The 24,589-nt window shown below is 34.7% G+C and overlaps 1 protein-coding gene across 2 annotated transcripts in view; it reads right to left on the reverse strand.

Annotated features, from left to right (window-relative positions):
* The window catches only part of ZNG1A (Zn regulated GTPase metalloprotein activator 1A), a 43,335-nt gene that overhangs the window by 13,256 nt on the left and 5,490 nt on the right, over nucleotides 1–24,589 (reverse strand). For both annotated transcript variants that reach the window (XM_087444519.1, XM_004440643.3), the window contains exons 3-9: nucleotides 23,893–23,989; nucleotides 22,425–22,516; nucleotides 15,465–15,524; nucleotides 13,660–13,697; nucleotides 7,935–7,981; nucleotides 6,061–6,147; nucleotides 3,437–3,481 (exon numbers count right to left, since the gene is read on the reverse strand). In XM_087444519.1, coding sequence (XP_087300645.1) covers nucleotides 3,437–3,481; nucleotides 6,061–6,147; nucleotides 7,935–7,981; nucleotides 13,660–13,697; nucleotides 15,465–15,524; nucleotides 22,425–22,516; nucleotides 23,893–23,989 — 466 coding nt within the window. The remainder of the gene's footprint in view (nucleotides 1–3,436; nucleotides 3,482–6,060; nucleotides 6,148–7,934; nucleotides 7,982–13,659; nucleotides 13,698–15,464; nucleotides 15,525–22,424; nucleotides 22,517–23,892; nucleotides 23,990–24,589) is intronic.

Here is a 24,589-nt window from a genome sequence, read left to right on the forward strand (position 1 = left end):
AGGTTAAATTCTACATAAAATAATAAAATATCAAAGTATCTCACTGTATCTCATCAGATTCTCAATGGAGAGTGAAACAGGAAAAAGTCTAAGCTTCCACATGAAAGCTTTCCCCAAATCTACTCCTGCCATGAAAAATAAATTCCCTCACTCATCCAAGGCACATGGCTAGAAAACTAATTTCCATGGCATCAAATGTTTTCCTCCTTCGGAGATAAAAAACATCAGATCTTTTCCAAAACATTAATATAGAAAAAAATAAAAATAAAAAGACTATTACCGTCATGTAAAAGCCAAATGAGACAATGAAGCATGAAGCAAACATACAGGGGGAAGAAAAAAAACTTCCAAAACTCATCTTTTCTCCTAATTTCTTGAACTATCTACGCAAGGAGTACCTAATCTTTTCCCTATGAAGATACGCTTCCCTATGTCTAAAGACTGCTTTAAGTAGCCTGTCTAAGACCAGGGACAGGAGAATGAAAAGGAAGAGGGCTCTGCTGTCCAAGGTGGGGAGGGGAGTTCAGGGGCTACTCCAGGGATACTGTCTATAGTCATCTTTTCTCAAAGTTCAGTGAGTCTCACGAACAGGGGCCACCAGCCAATGCCAGATCTACATGTTGTTGATACTACATGATGTCCCAAGAGCTGAGTCTTGAACTCTAGAACTAAATTTCCAAATGTCTTCCCGAGTGGCATCTTAAACTCAATGTTTACAAAACTGAACTAATCACCTTTCCCAAACCCACTGCTATCACCACCCACCCCAAAGCTGCTCCTCCTTCCTGTATTTACTAACTTGGAGAATTATTCTGCATTCAGTCTATTTCTCAAGAGTCATACTGCTTCTAAAATCCTTCACTAACTCCTTGCTGCCTACAGGGGAAAATCCAAACTACGTATCACGGCATTCAAGACCCTTTGTGGTAAGTTCTTCATCTCTTCAGTCATACCTCTTTCTCTCTGCAACATAATACCACACGTACTAGCCATTCTCAAATATTCACAGGTCCCTGGAATACAAAATCTCCCTAATGCCTGGAAAGCCATTGCTACTCTTGTCCAGCTGTAAACTCCTCTTCAAGACCCAGGTCAATGATCACCTTCTCAGTCAAAATTTTCGGACTCTTCATCAACAAGAGTTGAGTAGTTGTTCCTCTATCTTCCTGTTCTTACAGGACCCTGTGCATTTAATATTCCTTTTATATTAATATTTAATATATCGGGTTTTGCTTATTTGCTTCTGTCTCCCCCAAATAACTGATCTACTTAAAGGCAAAGTTCTTGGCTTATCCACTGCTTAAATCCTCAATATGCCATGAAATACCTAGCAATTAGTAGAATGCTCAATAACTAGTTTGTTGAACAGATTAACTTATTAATGACCAATTGGATTTGGGTTTTCCTCTGTTCAGTATACCTAAATCTCCAAAATTAAAAGAAAATTCTGGAAAAGATAAGAATGGAACTTTTTCTAATCTGCCACTCCTACTTCTGAAGTCTATGTGGTCCCTTAGAACTTCCATTGGCCTCAAAATCAACTTAAGTCTTACCAATAAGACAATGGTACACACCATTCTTATTCCTTAACTTAAATACTGCAGTTTTACTATTGTTCGCATTTGTCAACCACAAAATGCTTACAGGATTAAAATTTTTAAAAAGCAAACAATAAAACAAAACTTCCATCAGAGTGGTTTTAACTCCTTTGTTAAGAACCACATCTCTAGGTTCTAAACCAGCTCAAGTTGCTATGTCTCAAGGAATTTGGGGAAAATTTAATAAAAGATTCGTGACCTAATAATAAGAATTCTACCATGGAGGTCTGATCTTCACTGAAAAGGATCCTAATCCAGTTTCAGTCCTCAAGGCAAGAAAGTACTATTTCAGAAAGCTCCTAGATTGTCAGATGCACTGGGAAGCACCAGACACTGAAGAAACAGAAGAAAAAAGGAGATTGTATTGACTTGTTCATTCATCCATTTGAAGTAACAAAATTTAATCACTGCATGTTTCCTGTTCTATAACATAATAAAGTAAATGTTAGAAATGTCATATAAACATCAAAATTGTTATATAATAAAGTATTCAAGATGAAATCTTTACGTAGGATGTACAAGTCCAAAATGAAAACCAACAACAAAAAAATCAGATAAATCCAGGGGCTTTAAAAAATTGTTCGTAAATATGAACTGAATAAACGTTACTACCACAGAACCATAGCTACTTATGGATATGATTTTTAAAAACTTATTTAAGCATTATGTGAATGTCTGTGTGTCATTTTTGTAAAGGAGAAAAAACTTAAGGAGAAAGGAAATGGTAAAATGCAATAGGAAGAAGACAGATACTGAGGAATGGCTAAGGTATGAGTTAGGTTATCAGAGAATTTCTACATTGGAATTTGAACAAGGCAGAGAGCACATTTGGTGTATGCTGGTAGAGGACTTACACTAAGGGCATTCATCTGCTACCTCTGCCAGCAGATGAGTGGCTTCTGAGAATGCATACCAAATTAATTCCCCAGCTGTTCACATGCATATAAGCAGCTGCTGCTGTTACTGCCTAACACTTATGGTAGTCTGTCAGCACCTCTAATCTCTGCCATAGCAGACAAGCCACTCAACTAAGGCTTCTGCTGCACTTCCAAGGAAAGAATCTCTGAATTGAGGAACGGGTGGCACTACACGGCCAGCTGTAAGCCTCAGAGCTGCTGGCTGCATGTTGCTGGGTCTATCAGCTGCTGAGCCATTCTCAGCATGAGAATGAAGTGAGCTTAACAAAACACTCCTGTACAGAAATTTTCTGAAATCATGATAGCATTCAATGGAAAACAGAGTTCAATCTACAGAAATCCATTTTACAGATGTTTTAAGAACGTATCTACTTTATAAAGTAAAGCATATCTGTATGAGCACAATAAAGAGAAGAACCTACAGGAAATGAAAATCAAAATTTAAAAAAAAGAATGTATCAGGAACTTAAAGGTAAAGCTTCCATATATTTTTGCGTGACAGATTATTTTTGCAACTATGAAACACTAAGAACGTTTTTAAAATACTAAAAAGCCATTTAAATACCTCAAATTAAGATAAGATTCCTAATAATACACTTTTTCAGATTTCTATACTAGTTACTTTCTGGAGTGCTTGTGAGTCCTCTGTTTTCTTCCTCCTCAAGCAAAAGCTCGGTTACACAGTGTTATCACGGCTCTGCAGTCTTAGTTACAAGAAGGAGAAGCAAATATATTAACTAAATACGCCAAACTAATTTATAAAGAGCATTCAAAACAACATTTTTGGGCCCAGTTTATTAAAAATACACGTTTCTTTCTTATATTAGAATCGAGCATATGAATCAATTACTTAGTATTTGGTACATATTAACTAACTAAAGTTATGTATTGTTAATATTAGTAATAGCTTTTAAAAAGTACCTTGATCTTTGTGTTTCTAAAATTTTTCCCAGTCCATTTATTGATCTGAAATAAATATAAAAATGAGGAAGAAAAGGTAAGAAAGTGTTAACTTTTTAAAAAGGCACACAAGGCACATTATTCCTAAAACAGAAAGTAAGCATACACAAACATATCTGAAGCTAGAAAAAATAAACAGAAAAACAAAACTTACATTTTTTTATAGTTTAATTACTCTTTTCCTTCTAATCATAAATCGGGTATATTCCACTTAGATATTAAAACATGATATGCAAAAATCTACTGTACAACTGACAGACTAGGAGCTACTTGGTGATTTATAAAAAGACCCTTCACTTTAGAAAAAATGATTCATAAATAGCCAGGAATTCTAATGTTCTTAAAATGAGTAGATAAATCAAAATTTTTATTGATACCCAATTTTCTCCAAGCACACATTGTGGAAATGGCTATACACACGCTAGAAATAAAAACCTAGTTAGGAGTGGCTTTGACCCCAGCCTGTCCTCACTATTCACAGAAACATTAAGTCACACATCCAGGTTCTTTTACAGAAGAACCTCTGCAGTTCCCTAACTACGATCTGTACCCACTCTGCCGGTCCTCCCCTTTCTGATACTAAGATAATGAGATATGGCTCCCTTTGTATGGCACCAAAAATGCTTGTTAAATCCTTTTCAACATACTGTACACCTCACCTATTTATCTTTATATCATCAATTCCATTGCCTTTAAGGTCACTTGCTGAAGATATTTGCTATTTGTTCAAGTTTGTTGTCATGGGTAAGGCTTTCCACATACAATGATTCTTAGACAAGTCTCTCTACTATTTCACAAAATTCTTAATCTTCTCTTTTGAATACACTCTATAACCTGATGGCTATTTCCTCTCAAATATATTTACCTTCTTCCAACTCCTCAAATCTAACGCCGAGTCAGTTGCAAGTCTGATGTACAATGGAGGGTAAAAAGCCAAAGGGGTCTGTAATTTACCAAAGTGCTCTGTCCAAATTCTTTTCTGGTATTGCTGTACAGTACAGGCTGGCAACAAGCTGGCTAACAGTCAATACTGCCGGTGTTAAGGATCCAGCTTAGATAGTCAATATGGGGATAGAAAAGCCCAGTTGTAATTCCTCCTTTTATGCCAAAAATGTTTGCTACATAGATTATGTTCTCCTTTCTAGCAATCACAATGATGCATAGGATTTTGAAAAGAGAAACAAAATTTAGGAGACCAGTGTCAAAAGGGGTAAAAGAAGTAATCTCCATTCACCACTTTCATCTTTCTAGACTTTTCAAAAATATCAACCATCTTTCTATTTCTTTCATTTTTTTATTAACTGAAACTTGAAATTACTATGTAAACTAAGAAAAAAAATCTACAATTTAGTAATGATAATAATAGCTAACAGAGCACTATGTGTCAGGTACTGTGCAAAGTTTACCAACACTGCCTCATGTAATACTCAAACCAAACTTATGAAGTAGGTATTATTCCTGTTTTACAGATGAGACTTAAAAAGAACACAGTGAGAAAGAGACCAAGGATTAGAACCCAAGCAGATTCCAATGTCCATGATCTTAAACACAATGCAACACTACCTGCCCTCCACATGGAGACATTATTAAAGTTTTTTATAGTAAAGCCTGAGAGGATATTACTATTAAAATAACACCAAATATGCAGAAAAATATGAATTTCTTTCTTATGCAATCATTAATCATTGCAGCCAATTTCCCAATGAGCCTTACCTTCACTGATTCAATTTATAACATATACTATACGAACTGGCACTGACATTCAAAATCTGATGTCAGCAGATTGTACCAATTAAAGATGACTAATAATGAAAGCTGTCGAATGTCTCTTTGTAGATGGCATTTATTAGCTTAGGTCTTACAAAATAATTTAAAGCCCCTGAATTCTAACCGCATTTGAAAAGTCCAAATGACTGCTGTATCATTTAACACATATTTGAGTACCATTCATATTGTCCTATGTTGATCAGCCTTGGCCATGGACACTAAAGGCATTAAAGCAAGCTGGAAGACATGCATGGTTAGTTGGCAGTTCAGGAAGACAAAGTCAATGAGGGTTCAGGGAAAAGTGAGACCACCTGAGTCAAGAAAGTGACTTTAAGAGAAGGGAGGGAGAAAAAGTGGGGTGGTGGGAGCTCTAAAGAATGGATAAAATTGCTAAAAAAGAAAACAGAGATGATGAAGGAATTCAAGGATTGGCAGAGTGAGAGTAAGAACACATTATGAATAAAGAAGGGATCTGGCAAGTCCTATCATGGCAAAGTAAGTAAATCATCCTGGGTAAAGTTAGGGAACTTCATATAGGGAAAAAGTCAAAGAGAAGATAGGAAAAGGAGGATGAAGTCAGAAGACCCTGAATATCAGTCTATGAACTTTGAACTGTATTCTGTAAGCAATAGGGAATAATTTTATATATTATTATTTACATAGTTAATTAGGCAACAACAATATATGTGATTCCCTAATGATCCTTGAAGCAGGTCAACCTTGAACCTTAAGTTTCTGCAGGGTAAGAATCATGGTAAAAATATTTCATAGAATACACTTCGGACTTGTAGGTACTTAACACACTTATAATTCTGTACCTAATAGTTGTTCTTAATTTGTTTAAATCCTCTTCTGAAACCAAGTCTGTTTTATTGATGATGATGATATCTGCCAAAGCAACTTGCCTAAATTAGCAAACAAAGAACAGATGTCAAAAGAGAAATGTTAAGAAATTAAAAACAAATAGAAACACCTCCTACAGATTAATTAGCAGTTAAAAACTATATCGTGGTCTACATAGTGATTCAATTTACTCCTAATCTACTTATCATTCTGCAGATAGTAAGAATAATTTGTATTCATCACCATATACATTCAGATTTCACATTACTCATTCAAAAGATATTTACTGAGTGCTCTCACTTGCTACTCTGGAATTACAAAGATAAGCCTCAAAAAGCTTACAATCAAGGATGATTGACAATTAGGATGATTTTCAACTCATGATTTTCTTTGTAAAGAAATACATCAAATTCAGATATCTAATGTGGTAGGAAGAAGGATAGTCTACTTACTAAAATATTCCATGTAATAGTTACTATAATTTTCAAAGAAATAAAAGGAAGGAGTTCACTTAACATTAACACTAAACGGTTTTTTTAAAAAATACACTTCAGAAGATATATCAGATCTTGTACAAATATCTTTTTCATCACTATGAATATATATTTTCTCTATTAAACAGATATACAGAAATTCATGTTAAAGAATCCAGTTGACAGAATGCTGGATAACAAAATAGGTTACTATAATTAGAAGTTCTATTTTCTATTAACAGCGGTAGCAAAGCTGAGGATTCTTTAAACTTTCCTCAATTCTTCAGGAAATTTTAATCACTAGACTATTTGTTCCAAATCCTAGTTCTATGCTACCTGAAGCATAAATACAGCCGATGATCTCAAACAATACAACCAAATTAACAAAAATAACTCAATTCATTGAAAAAGGTTTCAACAGTATATACATCACAATCCCATTTTTTTAAGTAAATTTTATATGAATAAAGATTGAACGCACACATCTCAAAATATATACAACTGCAATCTTTAAATTGAAGGCCTTCTATGTTTAACTTTATTTTGGCTTTTGTAACATTTCGCTATTTTCTATTTGGCTTATTTACATTTCCTATAATAAACATTTTAATAAGGAAAAAAGTTACAAAAATATTTAAGTTCAGTCTAATTTGAATCATAACTATAGACCAAATGCAGTGTTTAGTCAGGACTACAAAACAACAGAGTAGTATACTCCAAAATGAAAGGGAATCCATCTCTTGCTTGCAGTCTTTATTATTTATGTCTGGATCATCCCTAGCAAACCTCAGGGGGCCTCCCTCTTAAACCCAGCAGCATATTTAGTGACTGTCTTCTATTCCAAAACCTTTTTCCCATTAGCAAGAATATGCATAGGGTAGGCAAACTAATTTAAATATTTATAAGTCTAAAGACAAACCAATTAGGAACATAAAGGTATTTAAACAAAAAATGTTCTAAACGCCAAAATAAAACTATTTCCATATTTGTTCCTCTGTTGTTCTGAGTAACAATGCCCACTGGAATCAAATGAATTATGTTAAAGAAGGCAGTGAGCGAGCCAACTCTTTTAATAATCATCTTCAATCCCAAAGAAATTGTATGAGGACAGGAAAATATTTTTAAATGTTAACATTTCCCAACCTCCTCAAAAACAACTCCTGTGCCCAGCATTTACTTTATGCCATAATAAAAAATAGTTTTAAATAAAATTTTAGTTATGAGACTTATAAATAGCAATAATTCAACTACAGGAAAAAAGATAATGAATTTTCCTTGACAATGGTATTATATTTCTCAGTTTGTTTTTGGTTTTCATATTAATAATTTTCTCTTTCTAATTAGCCAGTATCAATATATACTTTAAATACGAATACCTAGAAGCTTCATTGATAAGGCCATCAGGTTTTTCTTCTGCTAAATGCTAAACAAAAACAAAGTTTGAAAAAAGTTACTGTGGTGTAACACAAAATCTAATGTCAACACAAAAGATTTTACCTTAGGGACTCCTTTCTCCCTCTAACAAAGACTTCAACAAGTCCTATTACTGCACACACAAATTCAGAACTAACTTTTCTATCTGAAAGCATTTTCTTCCTCATTTGTAATTTTTTTCCTAAAGTGAACCTGAGGGATTTTTGGGGGGAGGGGGGGATGAGGGCTTAAATTTTGTCCCCCTGACCTCTTCTTTTTCTTAAAAAGAAAACCCTCCTGATTTAAATAATGTCATAAAAACACAGAATATTATAGTTTAGATTTTAGGCATTTTCCTTTTTACAAAATTGTTCTTGTTCTAAATATTCATTATTACTTATAAAAAAAGAGATAACCCCTGAAATGGTACTTTCTTAAAAACTAACATACTTCCCTCCATTTCTACCCCCACCTCAGCCTCCCCCATCCCAGAATCATACACAATATGAACTCAGTACTGGGCCCTTCATATTCCCTAGAAACAAATAAGCTGTGGGAAGAACACAGCCCTAATTCTAGCCTAAAAGCAGTTTATCATTCAGAAACTCACACTAGAGCGATTTGGCCTCTCGTGCAACTGTTTATTTTGCTGACCTCTCCAGAGTCAAGCTAGCTCCAAAAACCTATTTTGAGATTGACTTATAGGCCCACGAGGTAGTTTTCATCTCTCTGGAAGCAGTTATTATTTCCCCATAATCATATTTATACACCTAAAGTCATCAATGCCATAAGGTTCATCTCTGAAAAATGTTTCACCTTCATTTCCTTAACCCTCCATAGATGTCCCATCAAATAAAAGCTGCCTACTGAGGTTAGAAGCAATTAGATTATATTAACACTCTTTGTATTTGACTCGAACTTCACAAATTATTAAATCTTTTTACACGCATCTCATTTAGCCTTCATAACAATTATGGAAAACGGCTATTTTCCTCATTTTATAAAAGAAGAAACTAAATCTAACACTGTCAACCTCACAGGATACCCTAACAGAGAGTTATTTTTCAAAAATTGAAAACACGCTCATTATAAGTAAAATGAACATAATTTTACAATCTTTGTGCAAGCTTCTTATGTCATGTAAAATCAGTCTTGTATACGGTGTTACACAAATGTTAATACAGTCAGCCTTCTATATCTGTGGGTTCCGGTTCTGCATCCATGGATTCAACCAACCTAGCATCAAAAGGCCTAGGATGGCTGCATCTATACTGAACATGTACAGATTTTTTTTCTTGTCATTATTCCCTAAAGAATATAGTATAACAACTATTTACATAGCATTTACATTATATGAGCCATTAAAAGTAATCTAGAGATGATTTAACGTATATGGGAGGATATGCATAGGTTATATGCAAATACTACACCATTTTATATAAGGGACTCGAGAATCCACAGATTTTGGTATCCACGGGGGTCCTGGAACCAATCTCCTGGGGATACCAAGGGATGGCTGTAATCACAGAACAGCATATACATAAAGATTATCTAAAAATCACATTCAAAAGTACTTCACCTAACCAGTTTCAAAATTTGTGAGGAGGTAGATCATTAAGGTATTGGGACAGTTTGGAACCTAAGAGCAAGTTGGTAATAATTTTACATAACAATAATACTACTACTACTAACAATAGCCTTGGTTAAGTCTCTAGAGAAAAACTTTTTTCTCCTAAAAGTTTGCCAAATTCTATTTTGGGGGAAACAAGACTAAACTAAAATTACGGTAATGTACTGATTTCCACTTTAGGTACAATCCTATAAATTCAACTGCAGACCCACTCTGAAATTATGGAAGTCACAGAACTTGCAGAATATTGTATCAAAACTGTTCCTTGCCAAAAGACCAAGTTTACTATTTTTGCTAATTATTCTTAGCCTGAGGCCATAACAAATCCTATTATTATGTCCTCTACAGAATAAGGCTGTTACCATCCCGGGAATAGTACCTGGCACCCAGGCTCAACAAACACCTGTTCACTGAATTCTAGTTAACACCTCCTATTTGTTAACATAAATACATGGATGTTGTTATTTGAAAAATTCTGTATAATGTGCAATAACAAATCCTTTCCTATTCAGCAGTAAATCTATTTAACAAAGATGTATTTTTAGCAAGGCATCTGTCTCTGAATGATCCTGTAATACTGAAGTTCATTTACCAATTTTAAATATTTTTCAAAATATTGTATTGTTGATCTTCTGGAAGCTTTATTCACATACAAATTTGGGGCTTTTGGCTGTGAGTTGGTGGGGTATAAAAAAGACATGGAAAGAAAAGTAGAGATTTGTTTTTGTATTTCCATACCTAAACAGAACAAATAAAATAACAATTTCACAAAGTAACTCATGTTTTTAATGGATTTACTTCTCCAGAAGATTAGAAATTTTCACTCAAAGTTAACTGGGATGGACTAAAATTTTACTACCTCTAGGGAGTCAAAAAGTATCAAATATAAAAACACGTTAAAATTCTCCAAAATAAATACCTACCAATATGTACAACTCTATTAAGAATGATATGTAATAATCATACAAAATTCTGCAGAAGAGATAAATGCCCTGTTCTATGCATATATGAAGGCTATATGAACATAAAGAAATAATAAATGCACACTAATGTTTATTTTCTCTGGATATCAGCCCAACATTTCCCTTAGGCAACTTCCTACCTCCCCAAGTCAAACTTTGCAAAGAGACTAAAACCAATGTTTGCTATTCAAAAGGGACATTCTCCAATAACACATTACACACCATTGGTCATTAAGTCAGATGACTTTTATTTATAAAGTTAAAAAATGGAAATTTTGACATTCTATTCTACTGTACAGGCAAGAAAGGAAAAATTTTTCCAAATCTTTTTTGCAAAATATTTTATGATATATATATATATATATATATCCCCACAGGATGCCTCATCTCTGCTTAGAGACTGTGCCTTTTGCTTATATATCAAAAAAGACAAAGATAATTTTGTTACTAATTAATCCAACATATCCAAAACGTTAAGGTTCAACCCTCCAACTTAGCATACCATAAGAAAGAAAGGAACCCTTTGAAATAACACCATGGTAGACACAACTTCAATAAGGGTTATAGGGTGTCCTTTTCTGCAGAAATAGAAACAAGCTGGACCAAAAAAAAGAAAGAAAGAAAGAAAAACTATTGTTGTCCAAAGTGGAAATAAATCTAGTGTCAAAGGTGTCAGATGACATTAAAAAAAAGAAGCAGCCGCTATTTCTTTCCAATGGATCAGTTATAGATCTAACACCATTTTAGCTTTTAAAAAAAGATTATTGCATAATGTCAGTCTATTTATTTTTCTGGTCTTTTCCAAGCCAAACTGTTTTCTGACTGAATTGTTTCAACAGCTTGTGCAATATAATAGAAGAACCAAAAAGAAACCTCTCACTTGACCTTTACTGTGTAACTTCATCCATTGATTCTATTGCATTAAATGCTGTCACATTTGTAGAACTGAAAAGAACAATGTCAGTAGCCTGGGTGTCAAGTCTTGAGAATAGAGAGCTGTCATTTGAAGTTGTCCAATTCTTTGGCTGTGATTAAAAAATGAATATTTCAGATCAATGGGTGACAATCCCATTAGAGTGATAGCCCATGATATCAATTACCACTTCAGTTTCAATTTGGCTGGCCGGCCACAGGGTACCATTTCTCAGCTTTACTTGTGATGGGCTGGCTCTGTGAAGCATGACACCCTTAAATTGCTGCCCATTATCCAAGTGTCATTACTTGTACTGCCTCAGAATTCTCTGAATCACAAGCAGCTACTGAGGTCAAGCTTTGCAACCAGAGGAATTGGACAAGTCGGCAAATTCTTTATATAAAGGAAAAGTTATTTATCTGGCATCTGACTCAGAAAATCTAAAGTTCCCATTATCCTGACAGTATGTCAGTTTTGTGTAGGTATATTGATTTAATAATTTAAGAGGTTTTATCAAGGTGGCAGAGGGTTAAACGTTTACTATGTTTGCATTATTCAGAATGTTGCTTTGTGTTTTTTTGGCCTCTATCACACTGATAATAGATTCTATTTAACTCCTCTGCACACTCAAATTCACATAAAATTATTCCTATTATTCCTATAATCATCAATAAAGAGTTTGACTTTGGGTATGGCACTTTAAGTCTATCAAAAAACCAAAACATCCTAACTGCTATCTATCCCTTAGGTAGCCAAAATTTGGTAATAAACTTATATAGAAGATGGATTCAAACATGCTTATAATAAACATTCAGAATGAAGAATTTGGCTTTTTTTTTGCTTCCTTTGTAAATATTTTGCTAGAAATATCATGATTTCAGAAGAGTCAGAATTTTTCTGAGTAAAATTGTAATATTCGGGATCGTTCTTTGATTCTTAAGATCATTAATAAATTTGGACTTAAAAATCTAAAAAGGAATTATCTCCCAAACTTCTCAAGTTAGGGTGTTCTACTCCTGAGGGAACTGAAGGACCAGTGCAAGGGTATTGGTAACCATTTGACAAGCTTGCCATATATCCCTAGAGTATAGTTTTGTTGAAGGTTTGAAAGAAAAACAAACTTTTCAAATTAACAAATTCAGATATAATGTGGAGTAGAATAGAAAATGGAGATGAATTTTTAAACATTAAATTTAAACTTCTAAGAAATGATTACTTTGGGGACTATCCATACCCCAGATTGGGACCAGAGGATAATTTCTTTCTCTTCTGCCTTTAGTAATATTTCACTTGGAAAATTGAGAAACACTTTTACTTTATGCAACAACATGCTTTTAAAAATCTTAGGGGGCCAGCCTGGTGGTGTAGCGGTTAAGTTCGCGCGTTTCGCTTTGGCGGCCTGGGGTTCGCAGGTTCAGATCCCGGGTGCGGACCAACGCACCGCTTGTCAAGCCATGCTGTGCCAGGCATCCCACATGTAAAGTAGAGGAAGATGGGCATGGATGTTAGCCCAGGGCCAATCTTCCTCAGCAAAAACAGGAAGATTGGCAACAGATGTTAGCTCAGGGCTAATCTTCCTCACACACAGACAAAAAAATCTTAGTAAGTGCATTTTATAAATTGAAGCCCATTTAAATACATTTGAGGACCTTGGTAGTTAAAAAACATTCACAGCCTTTTAAAGGAGAGTTTCTCCTCACTAAACCTATATATAAATCCTGATTTCTTCAAAATAAGGTAAAGCAACATTTTTTTAAAACTCAGTTATCCCCGGCTCATGTCTGATGGCTGTTTAACAAGAAAAATAAGCTCTCATATGCTTTATCAAGCTCAATTTCCTCTATTATACAGAAAAAAACTTTACCAACATTGGGGTTGAATCCTAGAGGAGTTACACATACCCAAACTTTATTACCCAAACTTTATTCTGTAATATCCTTATTATAAAATATTACACTTCCAACTTTTATCACATCAAGTCAGAGTAAAAGGAAATAATTATTTAATTTAAAAACACAAAATAATTAAAAGACACATACAAATTTCATCTATTGTTCAAGATCCTTAAAAAAAGTTTTTGTTAAGGAAAATTTCAGACACAAATGTAGAGAAAATGACATAAGCAATCCCATATACCTAGCTCTTAAGGAATAACTAACTACTCAAGCAATCTTTCAACTTACTTTTAATCCATATTTTGAATCCACAACAGTGATGATACCTACAAAAGAATAAACCTTTTAATCACCTTTATACTTGAGAATGAACATTAAAACTAATCTATTTCAGTTCACAAATGTTACTCAATAAAAGATTGTTTTTTTCTCTTGCCAGTGCTGCAATTTAATTCAATTCCACTAAGAAGTAGATGCATTTCAAATATGTACTGAGTGCCTAGCACTATTTTCAGGCACTAGATAGGATATAAAACAAATACATTTTTAAAATTAAATATTTAAACAAATAAGAAAATAAGATTTCTCTAGCCTTTAAAAAGCTTACAATCCAAAATGATGAAAGAAATTTCATAACATAAAGTGGAATGTGATAAATTATACAAGACAGGTTATTCTAGTTTTATTTTCACATAATCAAAATCGAGACTTTTCTTAACATTTAAATTATTGCTTAGCGGCCGGCCCCATGGCTTAGTGGTTAAGTGCGCGTGCTCCACTACTGGCGGCCCGGGTTTGGATCCTGGGCGCGCACCAACGCACCGCTTCTCCGGCCATGCTGAGGCCGCATCTCACATACAGCAACTAGAAGGATGTGCAACTATGACATACAACTATCTAGTGGGGCTTTGGGGTAAAAAAAAAAAAAGGAGGAGGATTGGCAATAGATGTTAGCTCAGAGCCGGTCTTCCTCAGCAAAAAGAGGAGGACTGGCATGGATGTTAGCTCAGGGCTGATCTTCCTCACAAAAAATAAATAAACAAATAAATAATAAATTATTGCTGAGCAAATCTGAGATGTCTTAGGCTATCTTATTACTAATCTCTCTCACCAAATCTAACTCACACAAATGTTTTACATAACATGTACCTAAGTTTCCAAACAATCAGTTTGGCAATCTCTGACTTCATATGCTAAATAACTTTTTCAAAGGATAACAGCAGAATGAGTTTGATGATGCCTAAGGAATTCAACAGCTACATGCCACATATATTAGGGCTAAATGAGGAGGCCCAGCTTCAGTGATTCTTAAATTTCATCCCTTAGTCTATGAAAGACCTGGTTTAAAGAAAGGTGAAGGGCAGTAGGCAGGAAATGGACATAGTTGCCTAATACAGACAGTTTCTAATATGTCTTAAATGAAGTCTACGAATAAAATTGCCCAAAGGTGTTAAGGTAAAAAAAGTAAGGGATGGGGCCGGCCCCGTGGCTTGGCGGTTGGGTGCACGCGCTCCGCTGCTGGCAGCCCGGGTTCGGATCCCGGGCGCGAACCGACGCACCGCTTCTCTGGCCATGCTGGGGCCGTGTCCCACATGCAGCAGCTGGAAGGATGTGCAACTATGACATACAACTATCTACTGGGGCTTTGGGGGAAAAATAAATAAATAAAATTTTAAAAAAATTATAATAAAGTAAGGGATGAGTAGCTTTCCTTAATTCTTATCTTCAAGGGAAAATGAAAGCAGAAATATGATCCTCATACTGTATATTTTATTTAAAATAAAAAGCTCTAACCTTGTACTAAGTGCATAAATCAAACAACAGAGGATACAGGAAATCTACACAGTATTTTAGAAGGAAACCCTTCGTGGAAGCACTAAATTGGGAGTTGAGATTAAGACTTGACATCTCATTCTACCACTGTCTGGGGCTTTAGAATCTGTACGAACAAAGACTTACTTTATCATCTAACTAAACAAGTTTAAAAAGAGTAACAATACAAGGAATTAAAACTGTAACATAAATGAACAAAAACGATCTTAACCATAATAATATTTTACTTGAAAACAAAGGAAAATTTGTTTTTAACTTACCATCAAGATAAATATCAACTCCTAATGCAGCATCAACCCAAAACATAGAAGCTACAGCACCTGAAAATATATAATAATATTCATCAAATAAAAATATTTCTTCAGGGCTGGCCTGGTGGCGCAAGTGGTTGAGTGCACGCCCTCTGCTGCGGCGGCCTGGGTTCGGCGGTTCAGATCCCAGGTGCACACCGACGCACCGCTTGCCAAGCCATGCTGTGGTAGCACCCCATATAAAGTAGAGGAAGATGGGCACGGATGTTAGCCCAGGGCCAGTCTTCCTCAGCAAAAAAAAGGAGGATTGGCAGACGTTAGCTCAGGACCAATGTCCCTCACAAAAAAATACATATATATATTTCTTCAAACTAAGAAACACGATTCTATCCATAGTTTTTTAATTTGCTTAAACAGAATTAGTAGGCAAACACATATACAAATTAAATACGGGTTTCCAAACTTCTTATGGGATTTACAGTGATAGAACCTTTTACTATTCATACCTATTTCTTCCCCTCTCCCTTTTTTCTTCAAAGAAAAAAATAAACCAACTCTTACCACATACAAATTCAACACCAAGCTTCTACCCATGCCATAATAATTTACCAACAGGTATTATCAAATAATATGGGCAGTATGGCTGCATGCACATAGGACTTATTTTTATTTTCTCTCTCCTGAATATAATAATCATACGGTTCACAAATAATGAATTATCTCTCTAAAAGAAAGCAAAACAAAAGATAGATAATTCCAAAAATCAATTGTCAAAAATATTTTAAAAACTTACAAATTTTATAGAACAAAGAACAAAAAGTAAAATTATATACTCTATAGCATTACTAATAAATCCTTACACTATTTATTTAGTACTGACATAAAATTTGGGTCTGAGAAAAAATAATTTCTAAATAAGAAATTAAAACTTGTTTTTGACAGAAACTGTTCAGTACCAAACCACACACCCTGATAAGTATGCCACAACACATGAAAAAGAAAACTGACAGCAAAGAAAGTATTTGATTTTTCAAAGCATCACAGGTCCAGTTAGTGACAGGGCTGTCTAAAAGAATGAGTACTGGGGAAAAACAAGGATAACTGAACCCATTCCAACGTCTAAAGCTGTCCACCTACCCTGACGAGATGTGGTCCCCCAAGCATCACTCTGTGTCAACAATGAAATACCTGTCAGCTGTTTACAGTGATTACTCATGCAAGATATAGCAAGGGCCACAAGATCTAATGGTTTCCTGATATCTATTGATTTTTTCCCAAAAACTTAATAGTTTTCCAATTTGACTGAAATAGGATTTGTGAGTAACAGGGGCTGAATCAATGCCTGTCCTTTTCAAGGAAATTACTTTACCATGACAATTATTTAGCTTAGAACTGGAGAGTGTCAGTCTCCTAAACGGGAAGCAACTGAATTGCCAATAAGCATTTTCTTCACTTACTTGGCTAACAACATGATTTTAATCATTGAGGGAGAAAAAAGTAAATCTACTGTGAGTATCATTACTCCAAAGAATAAGTCATAAAAAAAGTATTAATTTTTTTCACTCATTAAAATTCCTAACATTGTACACAAATCATTTTTTTTAATTCATTGACTTCTATTCAGATAGCTTATAAGTCCTACAGTTAATATTGGCCTAGTATTAAGTTGAACTGTAAGAGTATACTAGAGCTTTTATTCTAAATCTGATGTTTATCTTTAGTAATACTTACCAGGCTACTCAAGAAAGAACTATTTAAAATTTGGATGCAGGTGTTTAGCAGGAAGAGTAAAGATGGGAGAATGAAATTGATCAGTGGTTCTCAACCCAGGGTGATTTTTCTCCCCAGGGAGTATTGTCAATGTCTGGAGATATTTTTGGTCATCTCTATTGGCATGTGGCAGATAGAGGCCAGGGATACAGTTAAACATCCTATACTGCACAAGACAGCCCCCTACAGCAATGAATTTTCCAACCCAAAATGTCATTTACGCCAAGGTTAAGAAACCCTGAGGACTGACCCCGTGGCTTAACGGTTAAGAGCGTGCGCTCCGCTACTGGCGGCCCAGGTTCAGATCCCGGGCGCGCACCGACGCACCGCTTCTCCGGCCATGCTGAGGCCACGTCCCACATACAGCAACTAGAAGGATGTGCAACTATGACATACAAATATCCACTGGGGCTTTAGGGGGAAAAAGGAGGAGGATTGGCAATAGTTGTTAGCTCAGAGCCGGTCTTCCTCAGCAAAAAGAGGAGGACTAGCATGGATGTTAGCTCAGGGCTGATCTTTCTCACAAAAAAAAAAAAAAAAGAAGAAAAAAAACTTGAAAAGAAAAAAAAAAAAAGAAACCCTGAGATAGATTATAGAATCTCCCTTCTTCAAAACTGAATAACAAATAAACCAAAAAAATTTAAAAAGCCAAATTTTATCAGCATCAATCAAATATACCTCTCGCATAAATTTTGAAAAGTGAGTCAAAATAAGAAACACGAAGTTCTATGTGACTTATGATAGTTCTTAATTCTATTCCCATCCTAAGAGATTATAAGAAAATAATTTACAAAATCCTAATACTTATCAAACAGCTTTCAAAATGGCAAGAAGTAGAACTGAGGGAGGAATAAGCAATACAAGGAAAAGTCAACAAAAAATCTTCAAGGTAAAAGTTTCCAACCATCTCCACATTTGTGGAGGAGGGGTCACTTTCTAGGGCACAGAGCAAAATGAAGAGGTCTGGGGCTCAAGGATGTCCCTGCCCAAGGTATGGGATGTATATTCATGAATAGCTGGAGCAAACCCAGAAGGGAAACACTTGACATTTTAAGAGAGCAGAGCTGAAAGTCATATTGCCCATGTGGCTCTCTGAGTTACCCCTTTTTCCTTTGCTTTCCCCTCCCTGCTCCCAGCAATACTCAGCTTTTAAACCGAGGCTCAGGAGAAAAACAAGATTAGGTAACACGGGTAGGGTATCAAAAAGAATTCATCAACACCACATCTAAGTACAGTAGTCCCTCCTTCTCCACAGGGGATAAGTTCCAAGACCCTCTATGGATGCCTGAAACCACAGATAGGACCGAACTTTCTACTTACTATGTTTTCTCCTCTACATAAATACCTATGATAAAGTTTAATTTATAAATTAGGCACAGTAAGAGATTAACAACAATAATAATAAAATAGAACAATATACTGTAGGGCCGGCCCCGTGGCTTAGCGGTTAAGTGTGCGCGCTCCGCTACTGGCGGCTCGGGTTCGGATCCTGGGCGCGCACAGATGCACCGCTTCTCTGGCCATGCTGAGGCCGTGTCGCACATGTAGCAACTAGAAGGAAGTGCAGCTATGACATACAACTATCTACTGGGGCTTTGGGGGAAAAAATAAACATATAAAATTATAAGGTACATACATGTGACCTATCTCTTGGGTTGGAATTCCTTAGGAGCAACCACTTTGGTGTGCTTGCTCTAAAAAAAAAGAACAATATACTGTAATGAAAGTTATGTGAATGTGGTCTCTCTCTCTCTCAAAATATCTTATTGTCCTGTACTCACCCTTCTTCTTGTGATTATGTGAGATGATACAATGCCTATGTGATGAGATGAAGTGAGGGGAATGATGCAGGCATTGTGATGTAGTTATTTTCAGACCATGGTTGACTGCAGGTAACTGAAACCATGGAAAGTGAAACCTTGGATACAGGGGGACTACCATAGATAGAAGTTCTCTAAGCCTCCTACCTTAAGCATAAACATGCTGAAAAAACTATGCACATGTATTACAGCTTAGAAGAAACAAAAAAGATAAAAGGCAGAAAGGAAAAAAACTGAAGAAATGAATAGGGCATACAAATGGCAAAGAACCCATTATGGAAACATAATCCAAGAAGCCGAAGAAAATTCTCAAGGGCTTCTTCACAATAAAGAACTTAAAAATAACATAATCTTAATTAAAAACAAGCTCTAAAGCAAAATAAAGCAGAATAATATGAAAAGGTAGTTTGTAGTGCTAAAGAAAGAAACTTAGGGCCAATATACCATTACTTAACCAATTAATTCATTTAAAACATCAAGGAGCAGAACACATTGCTGGAAATAGAATCACTGTCAAAAAGGAAGGTTTGAGATGATTACAGTAAATGCTGAGGCAAAAGACAAACCAAAACAATTACAAGAAAATAGATATGGAAAAAGAAAATTCAATATAAAGAAAATTGGTGTCATAATGTAGAGGACCCAATAATTCGACAGAAAATCTCTTCATAGTAATAAATAAGGAAAATGTCCCTAAATGAAGAACTAATCTGGGAAAAAGTGACTATGAATGACACCTAGCTGTATCTTGGTTATATTACTGAACTTCAAAAAAAAATTTCAGGCATTTTGGATGAAAAAGCAAGTCATGTTCAAGGAAGCGGGAAAAACAGACTTTTCTACAGTAACATTCATTGCTCCAACATAAAAAAATAATGACAACAAAGTTCTAATGAAAGTGTTCCTAAGGATATTATTCCTGCCAAGTTGTTTTTCAAGAACGAAAAACAACAGGCAGACATTCTCAAACATTAAAGGAAACAACAGCATTGAAACTCAAAAAATATAGCACTTACAAATCCTTCCTGATAAAACAAAAAGAGAAAATACTGGACAAGGAAATCCAGCCAATCAAAAAATACTAAGAGATCATGGAGCAACATCTGCAAAGTTCTGAGGAAAAGAAATTGTGATCTGGAAATTTTATACCCAGCCAAGTAATCCTTCAAGTATAAAAACAAAAGACAAGTATTCTCAAGCAAAAAAGTATGCAAGAACCTGAAGAATACAGCAGCTATAGCTTGAGAAGGTTACCTGATCATGAAATTCAATCAAGAGACTGATCAGCTGAGGAATGGAGAAGCCACAGGACTGTAATGAGGACTGAAACTGTTTAAATATAGAACTAAATAAAAGCATGACAGAAGGCAAATGTTAGAAACCTTGACAAGATAGCACAGAACACAATCAACGAAAACCAGGAAATTGAAGAAAAAGGAAGAGTGTTACTTCCTTCATCTTTTACGCCAGGGAGTCAGTGGTTTAAATGTAGTTTAAAAAATTACTTGTCCAATTTGTTTACATTCTTTATAATTTTTTCTTTTTTTTCTTAACTCATATCTCTTGCAGTGAAGAAGCATTTATCCAATATTCAGCAATTCCTTCACTTCTTCAAGTTTTCTCCTTTTAGATTCAAGTAAAATTAAATTAATAATTACTAAGAATAGCACAAAGAATGTGATCCCATTTTTATAAAATTATTTCTGTATATTTATACAGCTTTCAGAAGTACATAGAGCAGAGCCTCCCAAATTTATGCATGTATAAGAATCACCTGAAGAGCTTCCTAAAACAGACTGCTGGGCCCCACCCTTAGGGAGTCTGATTCAGTAGATCTGGGATGGGGCCCAAGATCTGCATCTTTCACAAGCTCCCAGATGAGGCTGAGACTGTCATTCAACATACCACAGTGAGTAGCACTGACACAGAAAAATCCCTGGAATGAAATTTACCTACTTGAATTTCACAGTAGTGAGATACAAGGTGATTTTTTTAAACTTTCTTCTCTGTATTTTCTTAGGTATTAAGTTTTTTTTTATAATGAATATTCTATTTTTACCCAAACAACAAAATCATTATTTTAAAGAAAGTTAGAAGCAAGAAACATTAACCCACTGACACCTACAATTTGTACAAATGCTTTCTCTGAGATCTTTAACTTTTCTTTCTTTCTCTGAAAAGCTGAACCATGATTTATTAAACTCACCTACTCTCAAAGAAAAGTTACAAAAGTTTTTCTCCATAAAGTGGCTACAATGAAAGAAACTGATATTCGCTATTTCAAAAAGAGGCATACAATGTATTTTCCCATCTTATCATATTTAATTTAATATTTAACACCAATGTAATAGTCAAGTCCTATCATTAGTAAGACCTATAAGAAAGTAGGTATGAAAAATCCATACCTACTATAAGGACCAAAAGAGCCTAACTCAAGACTAATTTGAAAACATGGGGAAAATGTTATTATCTAATACTTCGAGGTGCAATAACCACTGATTGTACTTGAACCTTCAGTATACTCCAATATTTCTTTTAAACAATTATGACCCTTTTAATAAATTATTCCCAAACAGTACTTTAATATAGTTTTATGGCCCAACGCCATAGACTCAGATCAAAAAAGAAATAATGGTATAGTTCAGATTTACAAAACGAACACTAAATCTTCTGCAAATTAGAAATAAGGATGTTACGTAAAATTTATTTGGGTAAGAAGGAAACAGAAACTCATTGTTAGAAACAAGTTGACTTCATGTGGCTTTCAACAGGGAAGTTTAGATGTGATTCCATTCAGAGATAAAAATTTCATGGATAATCATTATTAATTCCACGCCAGGAAATAGGCCCAGTATGTTCAATTTAACTCTGTACCTTATGACAGCATCTACAAATAAAATTATTTCAAGTTTAGTAGTAGAAGAACAAAATGCTAACAATTAATTTAAAGGGAGTAAGTGTTGCTGAAATTAGAGTCCAAAAGCCCTTAAAATTCTCTAAATGACCCCCTAAGAAAGCTGGATTAGAAAGTAATCAGAAATAAGATCTCTGTAGAGTATAATCAATCAAATACACACTTAGAAGTAGAATGTCTCCATTTTTCCTCAATTTCCATATTTTTAACAACTTTTGTTCCTGCCAATAACCCTAAATCAATCAATAAAACTTCAAATTCTATAATCACATTAAAAGTATCAAGTACTTTGATCATCATTCATCTGCCGAAGAAACATGACAACCCAGTAATTTTCCTCTTTTAAACCAAAAAAGAATCTTTAATCTAGAGTAAAGCTTTAACACTCATTTTAGATATTTCTCTAGCACATTTATTTAAAAATGTTTAAGGATTATATTCTGCTTATTAATAATCATATCTTACCAGGATCAGCTAACCCAGTGGTCTCTAGCAGTATGTAATCAAATTTCCCCTTCTTCTGCATCAAATTCTCAATAGCTCTAAGGCCACTGTCCCTGGAGAAAACCAAAACATAAAATACAGTTGATGGCCTGAATATTTTAAAGTGATCATTACAAACATTTTAAAATATATTCAGTAGCCTGAGACAAAAATATCTTGAAGCATGTGAATATTTAACTCACTCCCAAGCTCCCAACAAAACGTCCATCCAATATTCACCAATGGGAGGAAAAAACATTGATGTACACTTATAGGTAAAATCAAATACACGATGAGTTAATACTTTAATTTTATTAAAATTAAAAGTAGAGAGAATTTTAATATTCCTGACTAAAGTAAGTCAGAATCTGTTATTTTTATAGCTCTATGAAAAAAAAAAAATTAACATCCAAAATAATGATAAAATTTATGAATTACAGTCATTTAATAAAATAGCTAAAGAAACACTACCACTAAATACCTTTTAATTCTGTTCCAAATTAGGGTACCAGGCTTTAATTTATCTTTTCTCTTATAATATCAAAAGTTCAAAAAAATACTTAATGGATTGCATTTTGGTTATTCAAGTAAATCTGTTACGATTTTAGCCTCGTTAATACATTCAACTCAAAGTCAAATACCTAACAGTAAATGATGTAGAAGAAATTTAATTCACTAAAATATACAAAATCAATAGTACAGGTATTAACATTCCTAATTCACTCAACAAATAATCTGAGTGACTACTATGTGTCAGGTCCTTTTCTAAGATCTGTGCTATGTTAGTGCATAAAACAGACACTGTCCTTGGAAACAACTATAACTGGTGGAACATAACGTGAGGTTTTTCTCTTTTTTGATGGTCATTTATTTTTGTTTTGTAGAGGTTGAATTCTTGGAAATAAGACCAATGACTTGGGCCGGCCCTGTGGCTTAGCGGTTAAGTGCTCGCGCTCCGCTGCTGGCGGCCGGGGTTCGGATCCCCGGTGCGCATAGACGCACCGCTTCTCCAGCCATGCTGAGGCCACGTCCCACATACAGCAACTAGAAAGATGTGCAGCTATGACAGACAACTATCTACTGGGGCTTTGGGGAAAAATAAATAAATAAAATCTTTAAAAAAAAAAGACCAATGACTTATTAAATTCAGAATAATCATTTTTTACTCATGAAATGAGACTTTCATACACCACAGAGATTACTAAATAAATCCTGACATCAAAAACAATAACTCAATAAAAGGACCAAAGCATTAGAGCAGATAGAAAAAGAAATGATAGCAAAAAGCACTTTAAGAAAATGCATCCTAATAAAAGTCTATTTCTATTTGAAAATACAATGGAGCAGAATGTGTAAATTCAGTTAAATTACACAAGAAAATCAAAGCCAGAAATGCAATCATTAAACATTTATAGTAAACCAACAAGCACACAGTAAACACATTCCTCACTTTACTGAACAGCAGAGGCAACCGTTTCTAAGTTCTAGCCATTCTTCATAGAGCTCTCCACCTTGGCTGACAGCTAAGGATTTCTCCACTGCACTTCCTAGAATAATTAACAAGAAGCACTCTTTAGATTATGTTCACTAGCCAACCAAAAACAAAAGATGAGGATACTCAATAACAGAGCAGATTTCAAGGCAGTAAATACATTTTATAACTTTTATTCTTTCATTCTATTCTTGCAGCTTCAATATTTAAACTATAGTACTCTAGGTTATTTTAGCTTTTATTTCTTTAAGAGGATTTAAGCCCCTAAAAGGGCACATTCAAAATTAATGAATCATTAATGAATTAATGAATACCTGCTTCCTCTTTAGGCCTCTTATTTGTCTGCTGCTCCCATTTCCTAATAAAGCAGCTATTTTCAAGGCACTCTTGTTTGTCCATGGCCAACTTTCTAGATAAACTAGTATGTTTTATATGTTGGATTTTATATGCCTTTCAACCTCTTAAGGGATTGTTTTATCTATTTTTTTCTTTTCATTCTTTCTCTAAATTGTTTTTGTTTCTATTGGACAGACTGTTCAGTATTCCCAATACAAGTAAAAACCCTAGTTCATTCTGAGGAAGTTTGCTTGGCCAGGGTATCAATGTGCTCATTTAAAAATTAAATTTTAGGGGCCGGCCCAGTGGCACAAGCAGT

This window comes from Ceratotherium simum, chromosome 20, assembly GCF_057802395.1.
Source record: "Ceratotherium simum simum isolate JZ-2026a chromosome 20, ASM5780239v1, whole genome shotgun sequence".
Classification (NCBI taxonomy): Eukaryota; Metazoa; Chordata; class Mammalia; order Perissodactyla; family Rhinocerotidae; genus Ceratotherium; species Ceratotherium simum.